Source organism: Salmo salar, chromosome ssa15 (genome assembly GCF_905237065.1).
Source record: "Salmo salar chromosome ssa15, Ssal_v3.1, whole genome shotgun sequence".
Lineage (NCBI taxonomy): Eukaryota > Metazoa > Chordata > Actinopteri > Salmoniformes > Salmonidae > Salmo > Salmo salar.
The window spans coordinates 98,122,932-98,148,434 of NC_059456.1; the positions used below are offsets into that span (position 1 = coordinate 98,122,932).

The window sequence follows — 25,503 nt, forward strand, 5'->3', positions numbered from 1 at the left end:
ACTAACCACTGTTAAATGACCGTCGACCCATTGATACCGCGTGGCTCAGTTGGTGGAGCATAAAGCCAGGGTTGTGGGTTCCATTCCCATGGGGGACCAGTATGAACAAATATAAAAATGTATACACTAAGTTGCTCTGGATAAGAGTGTCTGGATAAGAGTGTCTGGATAAAACTAAAATGTCAAATGAATAGAAGGGTAATTCTAAAAGTCTTACAGAGCATCTCATTGAGTTTGATACGGAGATAGATCAACCCTGACATAAAGAAGTATTCATAACCGCACACAACTCCCAGATACACACAGGATCGGACAAATAAACCAGACAAGCCTTGAAGCACACATAGACACACATTTTCCCACAAAGCAACTGGTGAAGAGTTGCTCCCCTGTGCTGCTAACAAGCAGTCTGACCGTGTGACCTGAGCAATGCCTGGCTGACTTCAATGCGTTCGATTGCCTAACCAAGGGGAACATTTAGCCAAATCGAGCGCAGATGATGCCTAGGGTTATGCCTCGCTGGGCTGGAACAGACTCCCCTCCCTTCCTCCCTTCGTTAAGGAGACATTGATCTGAAGAGGGCCAGGATACTTGACTCTGCAACACTGATTTTCTAAAGGAACCCTCAAAGGAGAAAAGGTCCTTATAAGTAGTCCAATAACAGCTGACAGGAGAGTTTGCTCCTCTGTTCTACCTCTAGGGGCGCCATGCTCACCGTCAAACTCTGCAGGTCCAACCCCGATGATGATGATGGACATCGGGAGAGCAGCTGCCTGTAGGGAGAGAAAGAACTAGAAGTTACAGACAGACAGTAGTAGGCTATGCTTGGTTTGCTGACAGCCGCAACTCAGAACAATGCACTGTTCGCAGATAAGATGAAAGAGGAACTGTACTCACATTGACTACAGCCTCCTTGGTCTGTACCATGTCAGAGATAACTCCGTCTGTGATCATCAACAACACAAAATACTGAGAGCCATCCGTCACATCCTGCGCAGACCTGAGGGGAACACGCACGCACACACTGGAGAGTTCAAACTCAGGGAGGACTGTGTGCCTAAATGGGATTGAGAGTATGTGTGTTAACGTCAATTTATGTCATGGCAAATGTTTGCAGCCTCTCACTAGAGACTAAACGAAGGACCGCTTTGTAAGCCTTGACCCTTTGACCTCTGTCATTACCCAGCAGTCACCTCTCATCTCAGAACGAGAGGATCGACCCCCCCCAAATAATAAATATATAAAAAAATACAAGAGAAAAATGTCACGTGGTAGTTTTTTTCCAAAACAATTTCATCAAGAGAGCCACAGGCACTGCAAGAAATAACATGAACAACAGAGAGACTAGAAACATTTCAGGTCCAATCTGTTATTATGTTAGACAAGCTCCAAGACGTGTGTCACAGTTGTTTGTCTGTAGGCTATCGACAATGTTCTCCCTGGGCTGTCCTTCACCTGGTTTAGGCTCTCAAAATACACCCCTAATAAAAAGGTAATTAAGGTGTTCCACTTGACTGAGTGTAGCATGGATCCTTGTCTGAGACCTGGGCTGAATGAGGGCTTTACAGTGCTCTGACATATCTAAGAGCCAGGTAGCAGTGTGCTGTAAGGGTCTAGGGATGAGACACAGGGGCTGTGACACAGGGCTGGTTATTACAGCACAGAGAAGAATAAAAAACAAACCCCTTGTCTTTCTTGCACTTACACATACTTTTATTACTTTTTTATTGAACCTTTATTTAACTAGGCAAGTCAGTTAAGAACAAATTCTTAACTGCTCTCCCTCTGACTAGCAGCAGTCTGCTAGTCAGAGGGAGAGCAGCAGTCTGCTAGTCAGAGAGCGAGAGCAGCAGTCTGCTAGTCAGAGAGGGAGAGAGCAGCAGTCTGCTAGTCAGAGAGGGAGAGAGCAGCAGTCTGCTAGTCAGAGGGAGAGAGCAGCAGTCTGCTAGTCAGAGGGAGAGAGCAGCAGTCTGCTAGTCAGAGGGGGAGAGAGCAGCCTGCTAGAGCGAGAGCAGCAGTCTGCTAGTCAGAGAGCGAGAGCAGCAGTCTGCTAGAGCGAGAGCAGCAGTCTGCTAGTCAGAGGGAGAGAGCAGCAGTCTGCTAGTCAGAGGGAGAGAGCAGCAGTCTGCTAGAGCGAGAGCAGCAGTCTGCTAGTCAGAGGGAGAGAGCAGCAGTCTGCTAGTCAGAGAGAGAGAGCAGCAGTCTGCTAGTCAGAGGGAGAGAGCAGCAGTCTGCTAGTCAGAGGGGGAGAGAAGCAGTCTGCTAGAGCGAGAGCAGCAGTCTGCTAGTCAGAGAGGGAGAGAGCAGCAGTCTGCTAGTCAGAGAGCGAGAGCAGCAGTCTGCTAGTCAGAGAGCGAGAGCAGCAGTCTGCTAGTCAGAGAGCGAGAGCAGCAGTCTGCTAGTCAGAGAGCGAGAGCAGCAGTCTGCTAGTCAGAGGGAGAGAGCAGCAGTCTGCTAGTCAGAGGGAGAGAGCAGCAGTCTGCTAGAGGGAGAGAGCAGCAGTCTGCTAGTCAGAGGGAGAGAGCAACAGTCTGCTAGTCAGAGGGAGAGAGCAGCAGTCTGCTAGTCAGAGGGAGAGAGCAGCAGTCTGCTAGAGGGGGAGAGCAGCAGTCTGCTAGTCAGAGGGAGAGAGCAGCAGTCTGCTAGAGGGAGAGAGCAGCAGTCTGCTAGAGGGAGAGAGCAGCAGTCTGCTAGAGGGGGAGAGCAGCAGTCTGCTAGTCAGAGGGAGAGAGCAGCAGTCTGCTAGTCAGAGGGAGAGAGCAGCAGTCTGCTAGAGGGAGAGAGCAGCAGTCTGCTAGTCAGAGGGAGAGCAGCAGTCTGCTAGTCAGAGGGAGAGCAGCAGTCTGCTAGTCAGAGAGGGAGAGCAGCAGTCTGCTAGTCAGAGAGGGAGAGAGCAGCAGTCTGCTAGTCAGAGAGGGAGAGAGCAGCAGTCTGCTAGTCAGAGAGGGAGAGAGCAGCAGTCTGCTAGTCAGAGAGGGAGAGAGCAGCAGTCTGCTAGTCAGAGAGGGAGAGAGCAGCAGTCTGCTAGTCAGAGAGGGAGAGAGCAGCAGTCTGCTAGTCAGAGAGGGAGAGAGCAGCAGTCTGCTAGTCAGAGAGGGAGAGCAGCAGTCTGCTAGAGAGGGAGAGCAGCAGTCTGCTAGAGAGGGAGAGCAGCAGTCTGCTAGAGAGGGAGAGCAGCAGTCTGCTAGAGAGGGAGAGCAGCAGTCTGCTAGAGAGCGAGAGCAGCAGTCTGCTAGAGAGCGAGAGCAGCAGTCTGCTAGAGAGCGAGAGCAGCAGACTGCTAGGGAGAGAGCAGCAGTCTGCTAGTCAGAGGGAGAGAGCAGCAGTCTGCTAGTCAGAGGGAGAGAGCAGCAGTCTGCTAGAGGGGGAGAGCAGCAGTCTGCTAGAGGGGGAGAGCAGCAGTCTGCTAGTCAAAGGGAGAGAGCAGCAGTCTGCTAGTCAAAGGGAGAGAGCAGCAGTCTGCTAGTCAGAGGGAGAGAGCAGCAGTCTGCTAGTCAGAGGGAGAGAGCAGCAGTCTGCTAGTCAGAGGGAGAGAGCCGCAGGCTGCTAGAGGGAGAGAGCCGCAGTCTGCTAGAGGGAGAGAGCAGCAGTCTGCTAGAGGGAGAGAGCAGCAGTCTGCTAGAGGGGGAGAGCAGCAGTCTGCTAGTCAGAGGGAGAGCAGCAGTCTGCTAGTCAGAGGGAGAGCAGCAGTCTGCTAGTCAGAGGGAGAGCAGCAGTCTGCTAGTCAGAGGGAGAGCAGCAGTCTGCTAGTCAGAGGGAGAGCAGCAGTCTGCTAGTCAGAGGGAGAGCAGCAGTCTGCTAGTCAGAGAGGGAGAGAGCAGCAGTCTGCTAGTCAGAGAGGGAGAGAGCAGCAGTCTGCTAGTCAGAGAGCGAGAGCAGCAGTCTGCTAGTCAGAGAGGGAGAGAGCAGCAGACTGCTAGTCAGAGGGAGAGAGCAGCAGTCTGCTAGAGGGAGAGAGCAGCAGTCTGCTAGAGGGAGAGAGCAGCAGTTTGCTAGAGGGAGAGAGCAGCGGTCTGCTAGTCAGAGAGGGAGAGAGCAGCAGTCTGCTAGAGGGAGAGAGCAGCAGTCTGCTAGAGAGGGAGAGAGCAGCGGTCTGCTAGTCAGAGAGGGAGAGAGCAGCAGTCTGCTAGAGGGAGAGAGCAGCAGTCTGCTAGAGGGAGAGAGCAGCAGTCTGCTAGAGGGAGAGAGCAGCAGTCTGCTAGAGGGAGAGCAGCAGTCTGCTAGAGGGAGAGCAGCAGTCTGCTAGAGGGAGAGCAGCAGTCTGCTAGTCAGAGAGGGAGAGCATTGTTGCCTAGGGGAGAAAGTCTGGCAGAGAACATAACTTCAAGTACATAGTGTAGCCTAGAAACTCCAGGGGGTGTGTGTTTCTACTCTAGTATGTATGAATGTGCTGCTATGTGAACCATTAGGAAGCAGTGTTGCACCTTGCATTTATATCTAATGTATTCTGTATTGTCTCCTGAGATCATAATGAACATATATAGTGGGTCAGATATCACCAGAAGTCTAGCCCATTGTAATCTCCTTACCGTGCCACCTGGTTGATGACTGGAGAGAAGTTGGTGGGTCCGTAGAGTTGGACCGTCCTGATGCTCTGGAAGTACGCCTCCAAAACTCCCTCTATCCCCACACAGTTAGGGTTTTCATTGTCACCACTCTGCAAGGGACAGGAAGAGATGCATGTCACCATATCAGCCTTTACGTACTTCACGACATTCAGTTATCAATAACGCTATGGTAAATTGTTTCACTGGTGATCCAAACCGCAACCATCAACCCACTTTTTACACATCCAATCCTTTCAAGGACAAGGCTCAGGAAAAGTAAGATCTAAATGTGCATTGTGGTAATAACAATAAAAAGTCAAGTGCCTGCCACGAAAAGTGTAAATAATAAATAAGGTTGTATTTATAATTAATATGGGACGTTAATATTCCACTAGCCACTGGAGAGCGCCCAGCCCTGTTCACGGAGCTCCTGTGCTTGTTGTTGTTGTTGTTGTTTGGGAAGTAATTCTGCAGGTCAGAGAGAGACAGAAAGCTGTTGGCTTGACAACAGCAGCCAGCGGAACAGAGCCTGTGATTGGAGAGGCTCCTCAGGAGGAAGTGAGAGGATGCTGGGAGTCCCCTGCAGGGCTGGGAGATGAGCCGGCTGCTGAGCGCGTGGCCAGCTGTCACCGAGGCGATGAGGCTCGGTCCCTGCGCCACACCCTGTCCTCACTCAGGTCCTCTCTCAGCGAGCTGAGCGCTCTCACAGCTGCATTGAGACAATGTCTGGGCACGCTTACTGCTGCTGGTGGAAGATATCTGATCCTATAGACAGACACCCTCAGGGGTGACCTTGAGATGTTCACTTACAGTATATACACTGAACAAAAATATAAATGCAACATACAACAATTTCAAAGATTTTACTGGGTTAATGTTCATATCAGGAAATGAGTCAATTGAAATAAATTCATTAGGGCCTAATCTTAAACGTTTACCTAAAATAAATGATTTCTCAGATAATTCAGTTTCAGAAGAAAAAGACATTGTGACAATGTACACTGAACAAAAATATAAACGCCACATGGTAACAGATTCCCTCATAATGGGCCTCAGGATCTCGTAATGGTATTTTTGTGCATTCAAATTGCCGTCGATAAGATGCATTTGTGTTTGTTGTCCGTAGCGTATGCCTGCCCATACCATAACCCCACCGCCACCACGGGGCCCTCTGTTCACAATGTTAACATCAGCAAACCGCTCACCGGTTGGACGTACTGCTAAATTCTCTAAAATGACATTGGAGGGGGCCTCCCAAGTCGCACAGTGGTCTTGGGCACTGCATCGCTGTGCTAGCTGTGCCACTAGAGATTCTGTGTTTGAGTCCAGGTTCTGTCGCAGCCGACCGTGACCGGGACATCCATGGGGCGGCGCACAATTGGCCCAGCGTCGTCCGGGTTAGGAGAGGGTTTGGCCGGCAGGGATGTCCTTGTCCGATCGCGAACTAGTGACTCCTGTGGCGGGCCGGGCACAGTGCACGCTGACACGGTCGCCAGGTGTACGGTGTTTCCTCTGACACATTGGTGCAGCTGGCTTCCGGGTTAAGGGGGCCTTGTGTCAAGAAGCAGTACAGCTTGGTTGGGTTGTGTTGTGTTTCAGAGGATGCACGGCTCTCGACCTTCGCCTCTCCCGAGTCCGTACAGTAGTTGCAGCAATGAGACAAGACTGTAACTACCAATTGGATACCATGAAATTGGGGAGAAAAAGAGGTAAACATCAAATAAAAATTCTAAATAAAATAGGAGGCAATTTATGATAGAGAAATTAACATTCAATTCTCTGGCAACAGCTCTGGTGGACATTCCTGCATTCAGCATGCCAATTGCACGCTACCTCAAAACATGAGACATCTGTGGCATTGTGTTGTGTGACGCACTTTAGAGTGGCCGTTTATTGTCCCCAGCACAAGTTGCACCTATGTAATGATCATGCTGTTTAATCAGGTTCTTTATACTCCACACCTGTCAGGTGGATGGATTATCTTGGCAAAGGAGAAACGCTCACTAATAGAGATGTAAACAAATTTGAGCACCAATTTAGAGAGAAATAAGCTTTTTGTACGTATGGAACATTTCTGGGATCTTTTATTTCGGCTCATGAAACATGGGACCAACACTTTACATGTGGCGTTTAGATTTTTGTTCATTGTCACAATGTCCTTTTCTTCTGAATCTGAATTATCTGAGAAATCATTTATTTTAGGCAAACGTTTAAGTGGAGAGAAAGTATTTGAAGCCAAACAATGGAAATGTACAAAGTAACTTTTATTTGTCTGCCAGTCTCTCTATTAGTTTTTTCCCCATTCTTTTTTCTCTCCATATACTTCACTGTGTGTTGCAATGGCCAAAAACCTCTCTGCGCTCTGCCAGACACATTCCAGCACCTCCCCAGCCTGTGATTGATCCCAGCTGAGTCTCTTAGGCCAAACAAGGGCATGATTGGCAGCACAATCAGCCCCATCCCTTTAAAACGCCACTCTTATCCTGAAACCAAGTAGCCAATTTGATTGAATATGGCCCTGAGACAGTGTTCTCTCTGGCATTTCCTCCCACTTTCCTTCCCTGCCTCCTTTTCCTGCCTCTCCCACACATGAAACATAGTGTCTGTATGTGTGCTATAATCTAACACACACACATTAACACACTAACAGTCAACCACACACACACACACACACACACACACACACACACACACACACACACACCACCTACCTACCTACTACTATAGGTGTATTGAAGGTGCTAATAGGAGAAGTACAGTATGACAATCTGATACATGATACAAGAAGTGTTTTACTCTAATCTGATACATGATAACAGAGGTGGTTTACTCTAATCTGATACATGATACAAGAAGTGTTTTACTCTAATCTGATACATGATAACAGAGGTGGTTTACTCTAATCTGATACATGGTAACAGAGGTGGTTTACTCTAATCTGATACATGGTAACAGAGGTGGTTTACTCTAATCTGATACATGATACAAGAAGTGGTTTACTCTAATCTGATACATGATAACAGAGGTGGTTTACTCTAATCTGATCCATGATACAAGAAGTGGTTTACTCTAATCTGATACATGATAACAGAGGTGGTTTACTCTAATCTGATACATGATAACAGAGGTGGTTTACTCTAATCTGATACATGATAACAGAGGTGGTTTACTCTAATCTGATACATGATACAAGAAGTGGTTTACTCTAATCTGATACATGATAACAGAGGTGGTTTACTCTAATCTGATACATGATAACAGAGGTGGTTTACTCTAATCTGATACATGATAACAGAGGTGGTTTACTCTAATCTGATACATGATAACAGAGGTGGTTTACTCTAATCTGATACATGATAACAGAGGTGGTTTACTCTAATCTGATACATGATAACAGAGGTGGTTTACTCTAATCTGATACAGGATACAAGAAGTGGTTTACTCTAATCTGATACAGGATAACAGAGGTGGTTTACTCTAATCTGATACATGATAACAGAGGTGGTTTACTCTAATCTGATACATGATAACAGAGGTGGTTTACTCTAATCTGATACATGATAACAGAGGTGGTTTACTCTAATCTGATACATGATACAAGAAGTGGTTTACTCTAATCTGATACATGATAACAGAGGTGGTTTACTCTAATCTGATACATGATACAAGAAGTGGTTTACTCTAATCTGATACATGATAACAGAGGTGGTTTACTCTAATCTGATACATGATACAAGAAGTGGTTTACTCTAATCTGATACATGATAACAGAGGTGGTTTACTCTAATCTGATACATGATAACAGAGGTGGTTTACTCTAATCTGATACATGATACAAGAAGTGGTTTACTCTAATCTGATACATGATAACAGAGGTGGTTTACTCTAATCTGATACATGATACAAGAAGTGGTTTACTCTAATCTGATACAGGATAACAGAGGTGGTTTACTCTAATCTGATACATGATAACAGAGGTGGTTTACTCTAATCTGATACATGATAACAGAGGTGGTTTACTCTAATCTGATACATGATAACAGAGGTGGTTTACTCTAATCTGATACATGATAACCGAGGTGGTTTACTCTAATCTGATACATGATAACAGAGGTGGTTTACTCTAATCTGATACATGATAACAGAGGTGGTTTACTCTAATCTGATACATGATACAAGAAGTGGTTTACTCTAATCTGATACATGATAACAGAGGTGGTTTACTCTAATCTGATACATGATACAAGAAGTGGTTTACTCTAATCTGATACAGGATAACAGAGGTGGTTTACTCTAATCTGATACATGATAACAGAGGTGGTTTACTCTAATCTGATACATGATAACAGAGGTGGTTTACTCTAATCTGATACATGATAACAGAGGTGGTTTACTCTAATCTGATACATGATAACAGAGGTGGTTTACTCTAATCTGATATCAAATCAAATTTTATTTGTCACATACACTTGGTTAGCAGATGTTAACGCGAGTGTAGCGAAATGCTTGTGCTTCTAGTTCCGACCATGCAGTAATATCTAACAAGTAATCTAACCTAACAATTTCACAACAACTACCTTATACACACACAAGTGTAAAGGAATGAATAAGAATATGTACATAAAAATATATGAATGAGTGATGGCCGAACGGCATAGGCAAGATGCAGTAGATGGTATAGAATACAGTATATACATATGAGATGAGTCATGTAGGGTATGTAAACATTATATAAAGTGGCATTGTTTAAAGTGGCTAGTGATACATTTATTACATCAATTATTTCATTATTAAACTGGCTAGAGATGAGTCAGTATGTTGGCAGCAGCCACTCAATGTTAGTGATGGCTGTTTAACAGTCTGATGGCCTTGAGATAGAAGCTGTTTTTCAGTCTCTCGGTCCCAGCTTTGATGCACCTGTACTGACCTCGCCTTCTGGATGATAGCGGGGTGAACAGGCAGTGGCTCGGGTGGTTGTTGTCCTTGATGATCTTTTTGGCCTTCCTGTAACATCGGGTGGTGTAGGTGTCCTGGAGGGCAGGTAGTTTGCCCCCGGTGATGCGTTGTGCAGACCTCACTACCCTCTGGAGAGCCTTGCGGTTGTGGGTGGAGCAGTTCCCGTACCAGGCGGTGATACAGCCTGACAGGATGCTCTCCATTGTGCCATGTAAAAGTTTGTGTGTTTTTGGTGACAAGCCAAATTTCTTCAGCCTCCTGAGGTTGAAGATGCGCTGCTGCGCCTTCTTCACCACGCTGTCTGTGTGGGTGGACCATTTCAGTTTGTCCGTGATGTGTACGCCGAGAAACCGTCGATGTGGATAGGGGGCTGCTCCCTCTGCTGTTTCTTGAAGTCCACGATCATCTCCTTTGTTTTGTTGACATTGAGTGTGAGGTTATTTTCCTGACACCACATTCCGAGGGCCCTCACCTCCTCCCTGTAGGCCGTCTCATCGTTGTTGGTAATCAAGCCTACCACTGTAGTGTCGTCTGCAAACTTGATGTTTGAGTTGGAGGCATGTATGGCCACGCAGTCATGGATGAACAGGGAGTACAGGAGAGGGCTGAGAACACACCCTTGTGGGGCCCCAAGTGTTGAGGATCAGCGGGGTGGAGATGTTGTTTCCTACCCTCACCACCTGGGGGCGGCCCGTCAGGATGTCCAGGACCCAGTTGCATAGGGCGGGGTCGAGACCCAGGGTCTCGAGCTTAATGACGAGTTTGGAGGGTACTATGGTGTTAAATGCTGAGCTGTAGTCGATGAACAGCATTCTTACATAGGCATTCCTCTTGTCCAGATGGGTTAGGGCAGTGTGATTGCGTCGTCTGTGGACCTATTGGGGCGGTAAGCAAATTGGAGTGGGTCTAGGGTGTCAGGTAGGGTGGAGGTGATATGGTCCTTGACTAGTCTCTCAAAGCACTTCATGATGACGGAAGTGAGTGCTACGGGGCGATAGTCATTTATCTCAGTTACCTTCGCTTTCTTGGGAGCAGGAACAATAGTGGCCCTCTTGAAGCATGTGGGAACAGCAGACTGGGATAAGGATTGATTGAATATGTCCGTAAACACACCAGCCAGCTGGTCTGCGCATGCTCTGTTTAAATGTTTTACTCACGTTGGCTGCAGTGAAGGAGAGCCCGCCGGTTTTGGTAGCGGGCCGTGTCAGTGGCACTGTATTGTCCTCATTGCGAGCAAAGAAGTTGTTTAGTTTGTCTGGGAGCAAGACATCGTAATCCGCAACAGGGCTGGTTTTCCTTTTGTAGTCCGTGATTGACTGTAGACCCTGCCACATACCTCTCGTGTCTGAGCCATTGAATTGCGACTCTACTTTGTCTCTATACAGATGCTTAGCTTGTTTGATTGCTATGGAGGGAATAGCTACACTGTTTGTATTCGGTGATGTTTCCGGTCACCTTGCCCTGATTAAAATCAGTGGTTCGCGCTTTCAGTTTTGCGCGAATGCTGCCATATATGATACTAGAGGTGTTTTACTCTAATCTGATACTGGAGATGTTTTACTCTAATCTGATACATAATACTATAAGTGCTTTACTGTAATCTGATACACGATACCAGAGTTGTTTTACTCTTTTTAAATGTTTTATTTCACCTTCATTTAACCAGGTAGGCTAGTTGAGAACAAGATCTCATTTACAACTGCGACCTGGCCAAGTTACACATGGAATAAACAAACATACAGTCAATAACACAATAGAGAAAAGTGTGTGCAAATGAGGTAGGATGAGGGAGGTAAGGCTATAAATAGGCCACAGTGGCGAAATAATTACAATTTAGCAATTAAACACTGGAGTGATAGATATGCAGAAGATGAACGTGCAAGTAGAGATACTGGGTACAAAGGAGCAAAAAAATCATAATAACAGTATGGGAAAGAGGTAGTTGGATGGGCTATTTACAGATGGGCTATGTACAGGTGCAGTGATCTATGAGCTGCTCTGACAGCTGGTGCTTAAAGTTAGTGAGGGAGATATGGGTCTCCAGCTTCAGTGATTTTTGCAATTCGTTCCAGTCATTGGCAGCAGAGAACTAGAAGGAAAGGCGGCCAAAGAGTAATTGGCTTTGGGGGTGACCAGTGAAATATACCTGCTGGAGTGCATGCTACGGGTGGGTGCTGCTATGGTGACCAGTGAGCTGAGATAAGACGGGGCTTTACCTAGCAAAGACTTATAGATGACCTGGAGCCAGTGGGTTTGGCGACAAATATGAATCTAGGGCCAGCCAACGAGAGCATACAGGTCGCAATGGTGGGTAGTATATGGGGCTTTGGTGACAAAACGGATGGCACTGTGATAGACTGCATCCAATTTACTGAGTAGAGTGTTGGAGGCTATTTTGTAAATTACATTGCCGAAGTCAAGGATCGGCAGGATAGTCAGTTTTAAGAGGGTATGTTTGGCAGCATGAGTGAAGAATGCTTTGTTGCGAAATAGGAAACCGATTCTAGATTTAATTTTGGATTGGAGATGCTTCATGTGAGTCTGGAAGGAGAGTTTACAGTCTAACCAGACACCTAGGTATTTGTAGTTGTCCACATATTCTACGTCAGAACCGTCCAGAGTAGTGATGCTGGACGGGCGGGCGGGCAGGTTGAAGAGCATGCATTTAGTTTTACTTGCATTTAAGAGCAGTTGGAGGCCACGGAAGGAGAGTTGTATGGCATTGAAGCTCGTCTGGAGGTTAGTTAACACAGTGTCCAAAGAAGGGCCAGAAGTATACAGAATGGTGTCGTGTGCATAGAGGTGGATCAGAGAATCACCAGCAGCAAGTTTGACATCATTGATGTATACAGAGAAAAGAGTCGGCCCGAGAATTGAACCCTGTGGCACCCCAATAGAGACTGCCAGAGATCCGGACAACGGCCCTCCAATTTGACACACTGAACTCTGTCTGAGAAGTAGTTGGTGAACCAGGCGAGGCAGTCATTTGAGAAACCAAGGCTGTTGAGTCTGCTGATAAGAATGTGGTGATTGACAGAGTCGAAAGCTTTGGCCAGGTCGATGAATACAGCTGCACAGTATTGTCTCTTATCGATGGCAGTTATGATATCGTTTAGGACCTTGAGCGTGGCTGAGGTGCACCCATGACCAGCTCGGAAGCTAGACTGCATAGCGGAGAAGGTACAGTGGGATTCGAAATGGTCGGTGATCTGTTTGTTAACTTTGTTAACGGTCATCCGATGACCGTGGTAGCTTTCCAATCTTTGGGGATCTCAGACAGTTTGAAAGAGAGGTTTAACAGGCTAGTAATAGGGGTTTGAACAATTTTTTTGATAATTTTAGAAAGAGAGGGTCCAGATTGTCTAGCCCTGCTGATTTGTAGGGGTCCAGATTTTGCAGCTCTTTCAGAACATCAGCTATCTGGATTTGGGTGAAGGAATAATGGGGGAGGCTTGGGCAAGTTGCTGTGGGGGGTGCAGGGCTGTTGACCAGGGTAAGGGTGGCCAGCTGGAAAGCATGGCCAGCCGTAGGAAAATGCTTATTGAAATTCTCAATTATTGTGGATTTATCGGTGGTGACAGTGTTTCCTAGCCTCAGTGCAGTGGGCAGCTGGGAGGAGATGCTCTTATTCTCCATGGACTTTACAGTCCCAGAACTTTTTGGAGTTTGTGCTGCAGGATGCAAATTTCTGTTTGAAAAACCTAGCCTTAGCTTTCCTAACTGACTGTGTATATTGGTTCCTAACTTCCCTGAAAAGTTGCATATCCCGGGGGCTATTTGATGCTAATGCAGTACGCCACAGGATGTTTTTGTGCTGGTCAAGGGCAGTCAGGTCTGGAGAGAACCAAGGGCTATATCTGTTCCTGGTTCTACATTTTCTGAATGGGGCATGTGTCACGAGCGGAATGAACAGTTTGAGGAGTGAGTCAAGCGCAGGAGACTGAGGTCCGTTGGAACAATCTTAATTTAATAAATCCACGGGTAAGTTTCACATACGGCTGGGAGCATAACAGTCAGGAAAAATGACAAAAAGAAGCTCCGCTCAGAAGGCAGACGGGGCGCAGCCCGGCAACCCTAATGCCTATATAATATAAGTAACACCACACGTAACAACGAACAATCCCGCACAAATCCTAGCTAAACACAGACAGACTAAATAACCCCCCACTAATGACAAACACAAAACAGGTGCGAACAAAAACAGACATAACTAATAGACACTGAAACACAGATCGGTGGCAGCTAGTAGGCCGGCGCCGACGACCGCCGAGCGCCGCTCGACCGAGGAGAGGCGCCCCCTTCTGTGGATGTTGTGACAGCATGCTTATTTAAGATGGTGAGGAAAGCACTTTTAAAGAATAACCAGGCATCTTCTACTGACGGAATGAGGTCAATATCCTTCCAGGATACCCGGGCCAGGTCGATTAGAGAGGCCTGTTCTCTGAAGTGTTTTACTAGAATCTGATACTAGAGATGTTTTACTCTAATCTGTTACATGATACTAGAGGTGTTTTACTGTAATCTGGTACATGATGTGTACGCCCTTCTGGGTTTGGGACTGAAAGTGTGTCTAATCATAGCAGTGTGTGTGTGTCTAACCAGAGGGAAGGCGTGGGATATCTTTCCATCGGGAGGTAGCTTGGCTCCGAAGCCGTAGGCAGGAAAGAGCTTGTCACTGTCATAGTCCTGGATGATGTCCCCTACAGCCTTCAGGGCCATGGCATACGCATTCATCTGGTACGGGTTCATGTAGTGGAGGGAGGTGGGCTGAGACGGGTCACCTGTCACACAGCACAAATTCAATTAATCAAAATTATTTTATAAAACCATTTTTACCACCAGCAATTTTCATAAAAGTGCTTTACAGATACCCAGCCTAAAACCCCAAAGAGCAAGCAGTACAAAGCCACAGTGGCTAGGTAAAACACAGACACACACATAGCTACAACTGAAATGAAGCTAGATCCATGTCTGATCCCTGCTGATGCATGTAGTGACCTACAGTATACCCGTTATTTAATATGTGCATAAATTACCTAAATACACTGTATACACAAACTTACGTGGAGACCACTTAAAGTTAGTGGATCCTGCTATTTCAGCCACACTCGTTACTGACAGGTATATACATTCGAGCAAACAGCCATGCAATCTCCATTGACAAACATTGGCAGTAGAATGGCCTTACTGAAGAGCTCAGTGACTTTCAACATGGCACCATCATAGGATGCCAACTTCCCAACAAGTCAGTTCGTCAAATTTCTGCCCTGCTAGAACTGCCCCGGTCAACTGTAAGTGCTGTTATTGTGAAGTGAATACATCTTGGAGCAACAATGGCTCAGCCGCAAAGTGGTAGGCCACTTCAAGCTCACAGAACGGGACCGTCGAGTGCTGAAGTGCGTAGCGCGTAAAGATCGTCTGTCCTCAGTTGCAACGCTCACTACCGAGTTCCAAACTGCCTCTGGAAGCCACGTCAGCATAAGAACTATTCATCAGGAGCTTCATAAAATGGGTTTCCATGGCCGAGCAGCCGCACACAAGCCTAAGATCACCATGTGCAATGCCAAGCGTCGGCTGGAGTGGTGTAAAGCTCGCCGCCATTGGACATTGTAGCAGTGGAAATGCATTCTCTGGAGTGATGAATCACTCTTAACTATCTGGCAGTGTGACGGACATTACCTGCCCCAATGCATAGTGTAAAGTTTGGTGGAGAAGAAATAAAGGTCTGGGGCTGTTTTTCATGGTTCAGGCCCCTTAGTTCCAGTGAAGGGAAATCTTAACGCTACAGCATACACTGACATTCTAGACGAATATGTGCTTCCAACTTTGGGAAAGGACCTATCCTGTTTCAGGATGACAATGCCCCGTGCACAAAGCGAGGTCCATACAAAAATAGTTTGTCGAGATTGGTGTGGAAGAACTTGACTGGCCTGCACAGAGCCCTGACCTCAACCCCATCAAACACCTTTGGGATGAATTGGAACGCCGACTGCAAGCCAGCCCTATTCGTCCAACATCAGTGCCCGACCTCACTAATGCTCTTGTGACTGAATGTAAGCAAGTCCCTGCCGAAATGTTCCAACATCTAGTGGAAAGCCTTCACAGAAGAGTGGAGGCTGTTATAGCAGAAAAGTTGGGACAAATTCCATATTAATGCCCATGATTTTGGGATGAGATGTTCGACAAGCAGGTGTCCACATACTTTTGGTCATGTAGTGTAATTAGTATGCATTTGCATTTGAAATTCATCTACTGTGTGTGAAAATGTTTTTATATGGCCAATGACCGCCCTGAGCTCCACTTACCATTAGAAGCAGTGAAGTCGATGGCTACTGTGAAGTTGAGTTGTGTCCTGTTGGGAAAGAAGGGGTTGAAAAACATTAAAAAGATCAACGTGATCCAAATTAATACTGCCCTCCGAGGACCAAACCTCTTCAACCAGGACGTTGATCAATAGTTTATTGAGTAGTTGTTATATTACTCTTGCCATGGCCCTAATTGACTAACTGGTTAGATGAAGCAATGTAAGTCCAAGGCCTGTAATCACAGGGGTTCCCAAGCTGTTTAACCACAGGCATAGGCTTAATTAACCCTGGGCTAATTAACATTCCACTCACCCGCCTCGGATGAAATCCACAAACGTATATTCCGACTCCACTTTGAAGGACAGCAGTGTTACCTGATGATAGTAGTGATGGGGGCAGGGGGGGATAGTATGATGACAATAGTGACCCATATAAATCATTACAATGGTGAAGCTGACAGGCAGATAAGGGGAAGGTACTTACAGTGCCAGAGTTAATGTATTTCTTTTTCTTGCCCTTCTTTTTCGGATTTAGAACCTGGTTTATGAAAAATAAAAGCATGGATAAGAAAACAATTACAGTAAGTAATTTCAAAAGCAATATGAACTTAAAATGCTTGTGGTAGATATTTTTCATAATGTGTACATGGATGTACACATCTATTCAAGGTACAACATAACAAACAAAACTGAAAGGATATTCATGACAATAGTAATCACATATCAAATCAAATGTATTTATATAGCCCTTCGTACATCAGCTGATATCTCAAAGTGCTGTACAGAAACCCAGCCTAAAACCCCAAACAGCAAGCAAAGCATGTAAAAGAAGCACGGTGGCTAGGAAAAACTCCCTAGGAAAAACTCTCTACATATGTACTGGTATACAGTGCATTCTGAAAGTAATCAGACCCCTCGACTTATTCCACATTTTTTTACGTTACAGCCTTATTCTAAAATGTATTAAAAAAAGTATTTGTCCCTCATCAATCTACACAAAATACCTCATAATGACAAAGCAAAAACAGGTTATGCATTTTTGCAAATTTATTTTTAAATAATCCAATAAAATATAAAATTTCCATATGTATTCAGACCCTTTACTCAGTACTTTATTGACGCACCTTTGGCAGCGATTACAGCCTCAAGTCTTCTTGGGTATGTCGCTACAAGCTTGGCGCACCTATATTTGGGGATTTTCTCCCATTCTTCTCTGTTGATCCTCCAAAGCTCTGTCAGTTTGGATAACAGAGCTTTTCAGGTCTCTCCAGAGATGTTCGATCGGGTTCAAGTCCAGGCTCTGGCTGGGCCAGTCAAGGACATTCAGAGACTTGTCCCGAAGCCACTCCTGAGTTGTCTTGGCTGTTTACTTGGAGTCGTTGTCCTGTTGGTAGGTGAACCTTCGCCCCAGTCTGAGGTCCTGAGCGCTCTGGAACAGGTTTTCATCAAGGATCTCATTCGATTTTGCTCCGTTTATCTTTCCCTCAATCCTGACTAGTCTCCCAGTCCCGGCCGCTAAAAAACATCCCCACAGCATGATGTTGCCACCACCATGCTTCACCGTAGGGATGGTGCCAGGTTTGCTCCAGATGTGACACTTGGCATTCAGGTCAAAGATTTCAATCTTGGTTTCATCAGACCAGAGAATCTTGTTTCTCATGGTCAGAGTCTTTAGGTGCCTTTTGGCAAACTCCATGCGGGCTATCATGTGCCTTTTACTGAGGAGTGGCTTCTGTCTGGCCACTCTACCATAAAAGGCCTGATTGGTGGAGTGCTGCAGAGATGGTTGTCCTTCTGGAAGGTTCTCCCATCTCCACTGAGGAACTCGTCGCCAGATCTGTGCCTCAACACAATCCTGTCTCAGAGCTCTCCGGACAATTCCTTCGACCTCATGCCTTGGATTTTGCTCTGACATGCACTGTCAACTGAGGGACCTTATATTATATACATATATATACACAGGAGTGTGCCTTTCCAAATCTTGTCCAATCAATTGAATTTACCATAGGTGGACTCCAATCAAGTTGTAGAAACATCTCAAGGATGATCAATGGAAACATGATGCACCTGAGCACAATTTCGAGTCTCATAGCAAAGGGTCTGAATACTTATGTAAATAAGGTATTTCTGTATTAAAGTTTTCATACATTTGCCAAACATTCAAAAAACCTGTTTTCGATTTGTCATTATGGGGTATTATGTGTCGATTGATGAGGAAATTGTTTTATTTAATCCATTTTAGAAAAAGTGTAATGTAACACAATATGGGAAAAGTCAAGGGGTCTGAATACTTTCCGAATGCACTGTATGCTACTGAAAATTAACAAACATTTGTGGCTCACCTCATAGACATTAAACTGGTTTTGTCCACGTGAGAAATCTCTGTAACTTGTGGTGAACTCACCAATGAAATCATGGCTGCAGGGAAGAATAACTGACGGCATGAGACACATTCACAAAGCATTAGACATTCATGTGTAAATCAAAAAGCGCAAAAAAAAAAATACCTTCCGTCTCTGTCCCAGTCATACACATCCACCTTCACTGTTCTAGGAGGGAAACAGAAAAAAACTACCCTCAAATTAAAGCTGACAGTCTGCACTTTGACCTCATAGTCATTGCATCATTTCAAATCCAAAGTGCTGGAGTACAGAGCCAAAACAACAACAAAATGTGTCACTGTCCCAATACATTCAGAGCTCACCATATTTCATTTGTTCAACATGACCTTTGACACAACCACCATAGACCTATTCCTTCTAAAGAAAAAGGTTGAAATGCTGATACATGTTCATGTGACATAGACTGCTGTCCTGCCAACACAACACTGACTCACAGAGACTCCATCAGCATCGTTGACAGTGAATGGTGTGGTAACGTGGTGTGAATACTCTGAGTCAATCCCAATAACACCAGTGCTGGCCCCTAGGAAACCAGGGCCGACTGCTGGCATTATTCTGATCGCCCCAGTGACTAACAGTTGAAGTCATCATTCTGCTGCTCAGTACTGTAGAGGTTCCCCATTGGTTCCCCCAGACAGTTTCCCAATGTTTCAACGCTATTGATATCATACAACATACCTGACCTGATGAAGGTCCGTGCGTATCGAAACGTTGTCAATAAAGGTAACTGGGAGCATATTCAGTGTGCAGGCCTGTCTGTCTGTTCTAGTAAACTTCATCAACCCAGACCTACGTTTTTTATGCATGTGCGTATGACCACAATCCTTTCATATAACATAGTCATAGATAGTCACACCCCCAGCCTGAAGGACAATCATTGGTCATGCAACCCAAAGCATACTGTCCCTCTGTCCTCTGCACTCTAACCTGTCATAGTCCCCATTACAGAGGGCCCTCACTGGGATGGTGAAGGGCTGCCACACAGGATTCAGTGTGTTCTTAACCACCTCTGTCTTATGACAGATAGTGAACCTGGAACAGAGTTGTAGAGAAAGTTAGAGAGGAACTCACAATGTACTTAGGTGATATCACCAGCAATCACTAGAGACAATCCCAATATGATACTCACAGCTGGAACCGAACCCACAGACCTACATTGCATACTGTGGTAAAGCATAGGAAAGATGAAGATGTAGAAACTAGACGTTACTAGGAAACCAGGACATTTCCTCGGAAGCTACACTCACGTTCCATCCTCGTTACTTCTGTAGAAGACCAGGAAGGGGTCAGATTTCCCAAAAAAGTCTTTCTTGTCCAGCTTGTTGGCACACAGCTGCATGGTAGCAATGTCCTGGAGAAAAACATCAACAGAGAACCTTTGCATAGCATCTCACCGTAGCACACCATAAACAGCCAACTGGGCACATACTGTACTAGTTGAATCAATGTTGTTTCAATGTTATTTCAATGAAATTACGTTGAACCAACGTGGAATATCAAATAAAATACAATTTGATTTGTCACATGCGCCCGAAGACAACAGGTGTCAAACACTTACTTACAAGACGTTAACCAACAATGCAGTTAAGAAAATAGAGTTAAGAAAATATTTACTAAATAAACTGAAGTAAAAATTGTCTATAATAAAATAACAATAATGTGGCTACAGTTGAAGTCTGAAGTTTACATACACTTAGATTGGAGTCATTAAAACATTGGTTAGGACATCTAATTTGTGCATGACACGTAGTTTTTACAACAATTGTTTACAGACAGATTACTTCACTTATAATTCGCTGTATCACATTTCCAATGGGTCAGAAGTTTACATACACTGTATATACAGTTGAAGTCGGAAGTTTACATACACCTTAGTCAAATACATTTAAACTCTGTTTTTCACAATTCTTGACATAAAATCCTAGTAAAAAATACCTGTCTTAGGTCAGATAGGATCACCACTTTATTTTAAGAATGTGAAATGTAAGAATAATAGTAGAGGGAATTATTTATTTCAGCTTTTATTTCTTTCATCACATTCCCAGTGGGTCAGAAGTTTACATACACTCAATTAGTATTTGGTAGAATTGCCTTTAAATTGTTTAACTTGGGTCAAACATTTCGGGTAGCCTTCCACAAGCTTCCCACAATAAGTTGGGTGAATGTTGGCCCATTCCTCCTGACAGAGCTGGTGTAACTGAGTCAGGGTTGTAGGCCTCCTTGCTCACACACGCTTTGTCAGGGCTTTGTGATGGCCACTCCAATACCTTGACTTTGTTGTCTTTAAGCCATTTTGCCACAAATTTAGAAGTATGCTTGGGGTCATTGTCCATTTGGAAGACCGATTCACAACCAAGCTTTAACTTCTTGACTGATGTCTTGAGATGTTGCTTATATATATATCCACATCATTTTCCACCCTCATGATGCCATCTATTTTGTGAAGTGCACCAGTCCCTCCTGCAGCAAAGCACCCCCACAACATGATGCTGTCACCCCCGTACTTCATGGTTGGGATGGTGTTCTTTGGCTTGCAAGCCTCCCCCTTTTTCCTCCGAACATGACGATGGTCATTTTGGCCAAACAGTTCTATTTTTGTTTCATCAGACCAGAGGACATTTCCCCAAAAAGTACGATCTTTGTCCCCATGTGCAGTTGCAAACCGTAGTCTGGCTTTTTTATGGCGGTTTTGGAGCAGTGGCTTCTTCCTTCCTGAGCGGCCTTTCAGGTTATGTCGATATAGGACTCGTTTTATTGTGGATATAGATACTTGTGTACCTGTTTCCTCCAGCATCTTCACAAGGTCCTTTGCTGTTGTTCTGGGATTGATTTGCACTTTTCACACCAAAGTATGTTCATCTCTAGGAGACAGAACGCATCACCTTCCTGAGCGGTATGATGGCTGCATTGTCCCATGGTGTTTATACTTACGTACTATTGTTTATACAGATGAACGTGGTACCTTCAGGCATTTGGAAATTGCTCCCAAGGATGAACCAGACTTGTGGAGGTCTACAGTTTTTTTTCTGAGGTCTTGGCTGATTTCCTTTGATTTTCCCATGATGTCAAGCAAAGAGGCACTGAGTTTGAAGGTAGGCCTTGAAATACATCCACAGGTACACCTCCAATTGACTCAAATTATGTCAATTAGCCTATCAGAAGCTTCACAGCCATAACATCATTTTCTGGAATTTTACAAGCTGTTTAAAGGCACAGTCAACTTAGTGTATGTACACTTCTGACCCACTGGAATTGTGATACAGTGAATTATAAGTGAAATAATCTGTCTGTAAACAATTGTTGGAAAAATAACTTGTGTCATGCACAAAGTAGATGTCCTAACCGACTTGCCAAAACTATAGTTTGTTGACAAGAAATTTGTGGAGTGGTTGAAAAACAAGTTTTAATGACTCCAACCTAAGTGTATGTAAACTTCCGACTTCAACTGTACATTGAATTGACGTCTGTGCCCGTTAGGAAATTACTCATGGGTCAAGTCTAACCCTAAAGAATAGTCTTCTGGACAACAGCTCTAAAGTACAACAAATGTTCTGATCTTCAACATTTAAAGCTAGTCGGACAGCATAATAACCACAGGAAACACGTTTAGCTTTAATTGTGACTCCGATCCAACCTCCACTTGAAGTGGAAATGAAAAAGCAACACCATACACTCTTAGAAAAAAATATTATTTGGGGTGCTATATAAAACATTTTGTTTTTTTGGGAAAGATTAAAGAACCCTTTACTAAAACAGGTTTTATACAGTATATACTGTATACATATCCAGTGAAGCCAAAGAACCTTGAGGGTTCTATCCCTACACTATTAGAAAAAAAAGGTTCTATGTAGAACCTTAAAGGGTTTTTCGGCAGTCCCCATAGGAGAACCCTTTAAAGAACCCTTTCTGGTTGCAGGTACAACCCTTTTGGGTTCCATGTAGAATCATTTTTACAGAGGGATCCACATGGAAACAAAAAGGGTTCTACCTGGAACCAAAAAGGGTTCTCCTATAGGGACAGCCAAAGCACCCTTTGGAACCCTTTTTTCTAAGAGTGTAATGGGGATTTTAGAAATCAACAGCCAACAAAAGCTAACCCAGTCACATCAAACTCAAATGACAGCTAACATTCCCTTTTAATTTGTTTGATATTTATATCCATATTAATGATGCTGCTGCATGATTATGCCTGGTCATAAAAATGTCTAGCTGACGTCCGACAGCGCTAGCTCTCTATGGCAGGGGGAAGATCAAATTCAAAGTCTGAGTGGAAAACAGCAAGGTTCATAAAAACCTGTGCTGTTGCAAATGAAATGCTAGAAGCAGGAAAAAATAACAGTGGTTGAACCAACTTGCAAGTAGCCACATTATTTTTCAAGGTATTAAAGTGGAACTGACAGCGTTTTATCTACTTTGCAGTTATGAAACAAACAGACAATCATAATATCAGTAAAAAATAACAAATTCCCAGTTTACACTTCAAAACCAACTTTATAAGAGGTTAAAAATGTTATATTTGACAAAAAAATGCATTGAATTCAACTTCAATTGTGCTGCTTTTGTGTGTTCGAGGGAAAGGCTACTATAATGTTGCAGTCTGGCTTCAGTTTTTAAAGCTTGACAATGAATAACCAAATTACTAAATCTGCAACAAAACGCCATGCAAAGCAGAAACATGTAGGCCAATTACAGCAACATTTGAGCAGTAGCCTAGGCTGGCTACTCTACAATATATTTTGAGTGCAGCATACAGCAATGCTGAATTCAACGGCACTGGGGATCCATGCAGTGCAAAAAAAATTTAAACATGTTTTACGTTTAAATGTTACAACAACCTACAGCTACGTTTTGTTATTTGGAGTTACTAAATACTTTTTGATTAGAGTTGCAGCATATTATGCACATCTGCAAGCATAGCAGCAAAGGCTGGACAAATATTATTTATCTCTACTTTTGTTTTAATATGTTAAAATGCTATATACAGCATCCTATGTACATCAGTGGTCTTTATAAAAGGGCCATATTTTTTCAAATAAAACAATTACCAGTTTGGGTCGCAGTTGCCCCTTTACATCTTTTTAAATAGTCTATGTCTGGCCTGCAAATTCATTGTGTTATTTCAATATAGTCTGTGTGTTGATTGAGTTTGACACCCCTTGGCTTGCGTATTTGGCATGGGCGGGCAGGCAAGTTCCCATTCAGTTGTTAAGAAGTGGGTGGGACAAGCATACATTGGCAGGCAAGCTGCAGAAGGACAAGCAGCCTACTATTCCCTTTTGTTTCAGTGCAATTTGGACGTCCAACTAGCATAAAAAGTTTGAGAGGGTTTATCTAATGTTCCCTCATTAGATTTTAGCTCAAATTGCTCTGGCTAGCATTAGTTGTTGATCTTGTTGTTGTTGATGTGCATAGGCAACTGAGAGAGAGCCTACCTTTTCATGGTTGTTTGATCAATAGGACTGTAAAGTTCCCAAATGTAAGTGGACTCCTGTGGTATTTACATATTTACAGAAATCCATTCAGGTGTTGTGGCTTTTGGTGAATGTGTTGTAATGATCTAAAGTCGCGCTGTGGCTACTGCCTGTAAACACACAGTCCAGTTCAAAGTGAATGATGGCAGGTCCTACTGCCTGTAAACACACAGTCCAGTTCAAAGTGAATGATGGCAGGCCCGTGTGGCCCGTGTGTGCATATAGGCCTATTGTAGCTCTGATTGGCTATGGCGCACAGGCCCGTGTCTTGGACAAGACAGATGTTTTTATTAGGTTTTATTTACTGCAGTGTCTATTAAATTGTCCAAACGCACAGCGGCTTTACCACTCTAAATTGCTATAGAATGTTCACAAATGCCTTTGTCATTCCCAAACATTATATGAATTTATGAAAATGTGAAAATGCTCACTTGTGCTCATTTGAGAAAATGTCTACAAAAAAGGGTAAATATTCACCCTGGGGGTGTTTATGAACAGATTTGAATACGATTTCAAGTTGCTAAAACGCTGTCATTTCCACTTTAAGGTCAGCAAAGTTTAGTATTTTATTCAAATTTACGAAGCCAAAATCATATGATAAACTATAGGCTAGATAAATAAACTTTCAACGTTATTAGAATAACTTCGATAGCTAAACAGAAAAGGCTACTTTAATTTGCCACTTTACAAGCTAGCCCGCTAACTCTTTCAAATACATTTTTTTTATTATGTGATATGGCAAATAGAGTTACAGACCCAGCCTGACATTGGAAATTAGCTAACTTTTCCTTTACTTCAATATTTCACTGTGGAGTCAGGTGAGGGGACTAGCCTGTTTCATGAAGCCATTTGAAGACTGTTTCTGACAGAGGAGGTTTGTATTTTTGACATAATAAATTCTGTATAATAAGTCTGATCCAATAACCTGGTTAAATCATTACATGACTTTTAACACACTATCTATAGTAACTATCAGATGATCTCTTTCAGCTGCTGCTGACAACAACTACATGTAAGTTGTTCTTCTAATCATAATAATTAAATGTCTGCATAGCATTTTGTCTTCATTTTGGCAGATTAACTCATGCAATCTATCGCTCCTTTTTTCTTATTATCTGGAACCAGTCAAGCAGGTAGTCCAACGGCTTGGCAGTTGGACCTGTAGCAGGAGTTGGACCTATTGCCAAAAGGGGGCAAGTTCAAATCCTGGGCTGGGCACTGGAAAAAAAACAGGTGGAATTGATCTGACAACTGGAGGGCTTCTGTGTTCACATCCTCAAAACACCCTTACTGATGGGCCCTTGAGCAAGGTCCTTAACCCCACAACATGCTTTCCTTCCAGGGGTGGTGCATGCAGTTTGAACCTGTGCTCGTCTGAACTGTTTGTGTGAGGTCTGCTGTCAGGAGGGGTTGAGAGCAGAAGACACACTTTTGTTGTTCCCTGTAACTAATGGACAGTGTATTGTATTGTAAAGAAGTCAGCCAGTGTTGACGTGGGTTATCATTCAAACAAAGAGATGCCTCCCTGGCCAACAGTTCATATTTCTAATAAATTCTAAATTTTTAGAACCCTAAAAATGTTGTCCATTATTTAATTGTTTATTCCATTATATTCTTAGCTCAAAGTATTACTATTTAATAGTAGTAGCCACAATTCATAAATGGCACCATGCAGGGTTCTATATGGAACCATTCTAGTCAAGAACAACCCCTAGGTATAAAAGGGATGTATATAGAAAATTTAGGGGTTCCATATATGAAGCAAGTGATGGAACCCTTATTTGTTTCTATAAGCAACCTTTTCTTCTAAGAGTGTACAGAAT

General features: G+C 44.0%; 1 protein-coding gene across 5 annotated transcripts in view; it reads right to left on the minus strand.

Annotated features, from left to right (window-relative positions):
- The window catches only part of LOC106572752 (copine-9), a 78,087-nt gene that overhangs the window by 6,765 nt on the left and 45,819 nt on the right, over positions 1-25,503 (minus strand). For 4 of the 5 annotated variants that reach the window (XR_006759309.1, XR_006759310.1, XR_006759308.1 and 1 more), the window contains exons 9-19: positions 19,457-19,560; positions 19,137-19,241; positions 18,315-18,356; positions 18,150-18,225; positions 16,292-16,345; positions 16,121-16,182; positions 15,809-15,855; positions 14,103-14,284; positions 4,530-4,657; positions 898-1,057; positions 716-773 (exon numbers count right to left, since the gene is read on the minus strand). Coding sequence is in view for 2 of the 5 variants with exons in the window: in XM_014147204.2 (XP_014002679.1) it covers positions 716-773; positions 898-1,057; positions 4,530-4,657; positions 14,103-14,284; positions 15,809-15,855; positions 16,121-16,182; positions 16,292-16,345; positions 18,150-18,225; positions 18,315-18,356; positions 19,137-19,241; positions 19,457-19,560 (1,018 nt within the window). In the remaining 3 variants the exon portion in view is untranslated. The remainder of the gene's footprint in view (positions 1-715; positions 774-897; positions 1,058-4,529; positions 4,658-14,102; positions 14,285-15,808; positions 15,856-16,120; positions 16,183-16,291; positions 16,346-18,149; positions 18,226-18,314; positions 18,357-19,136; positions 19,242-19,456; positions 19,561-25,503) is intronic. The other variant, XM_014147206.2, reaches the window with a different exon arrangement.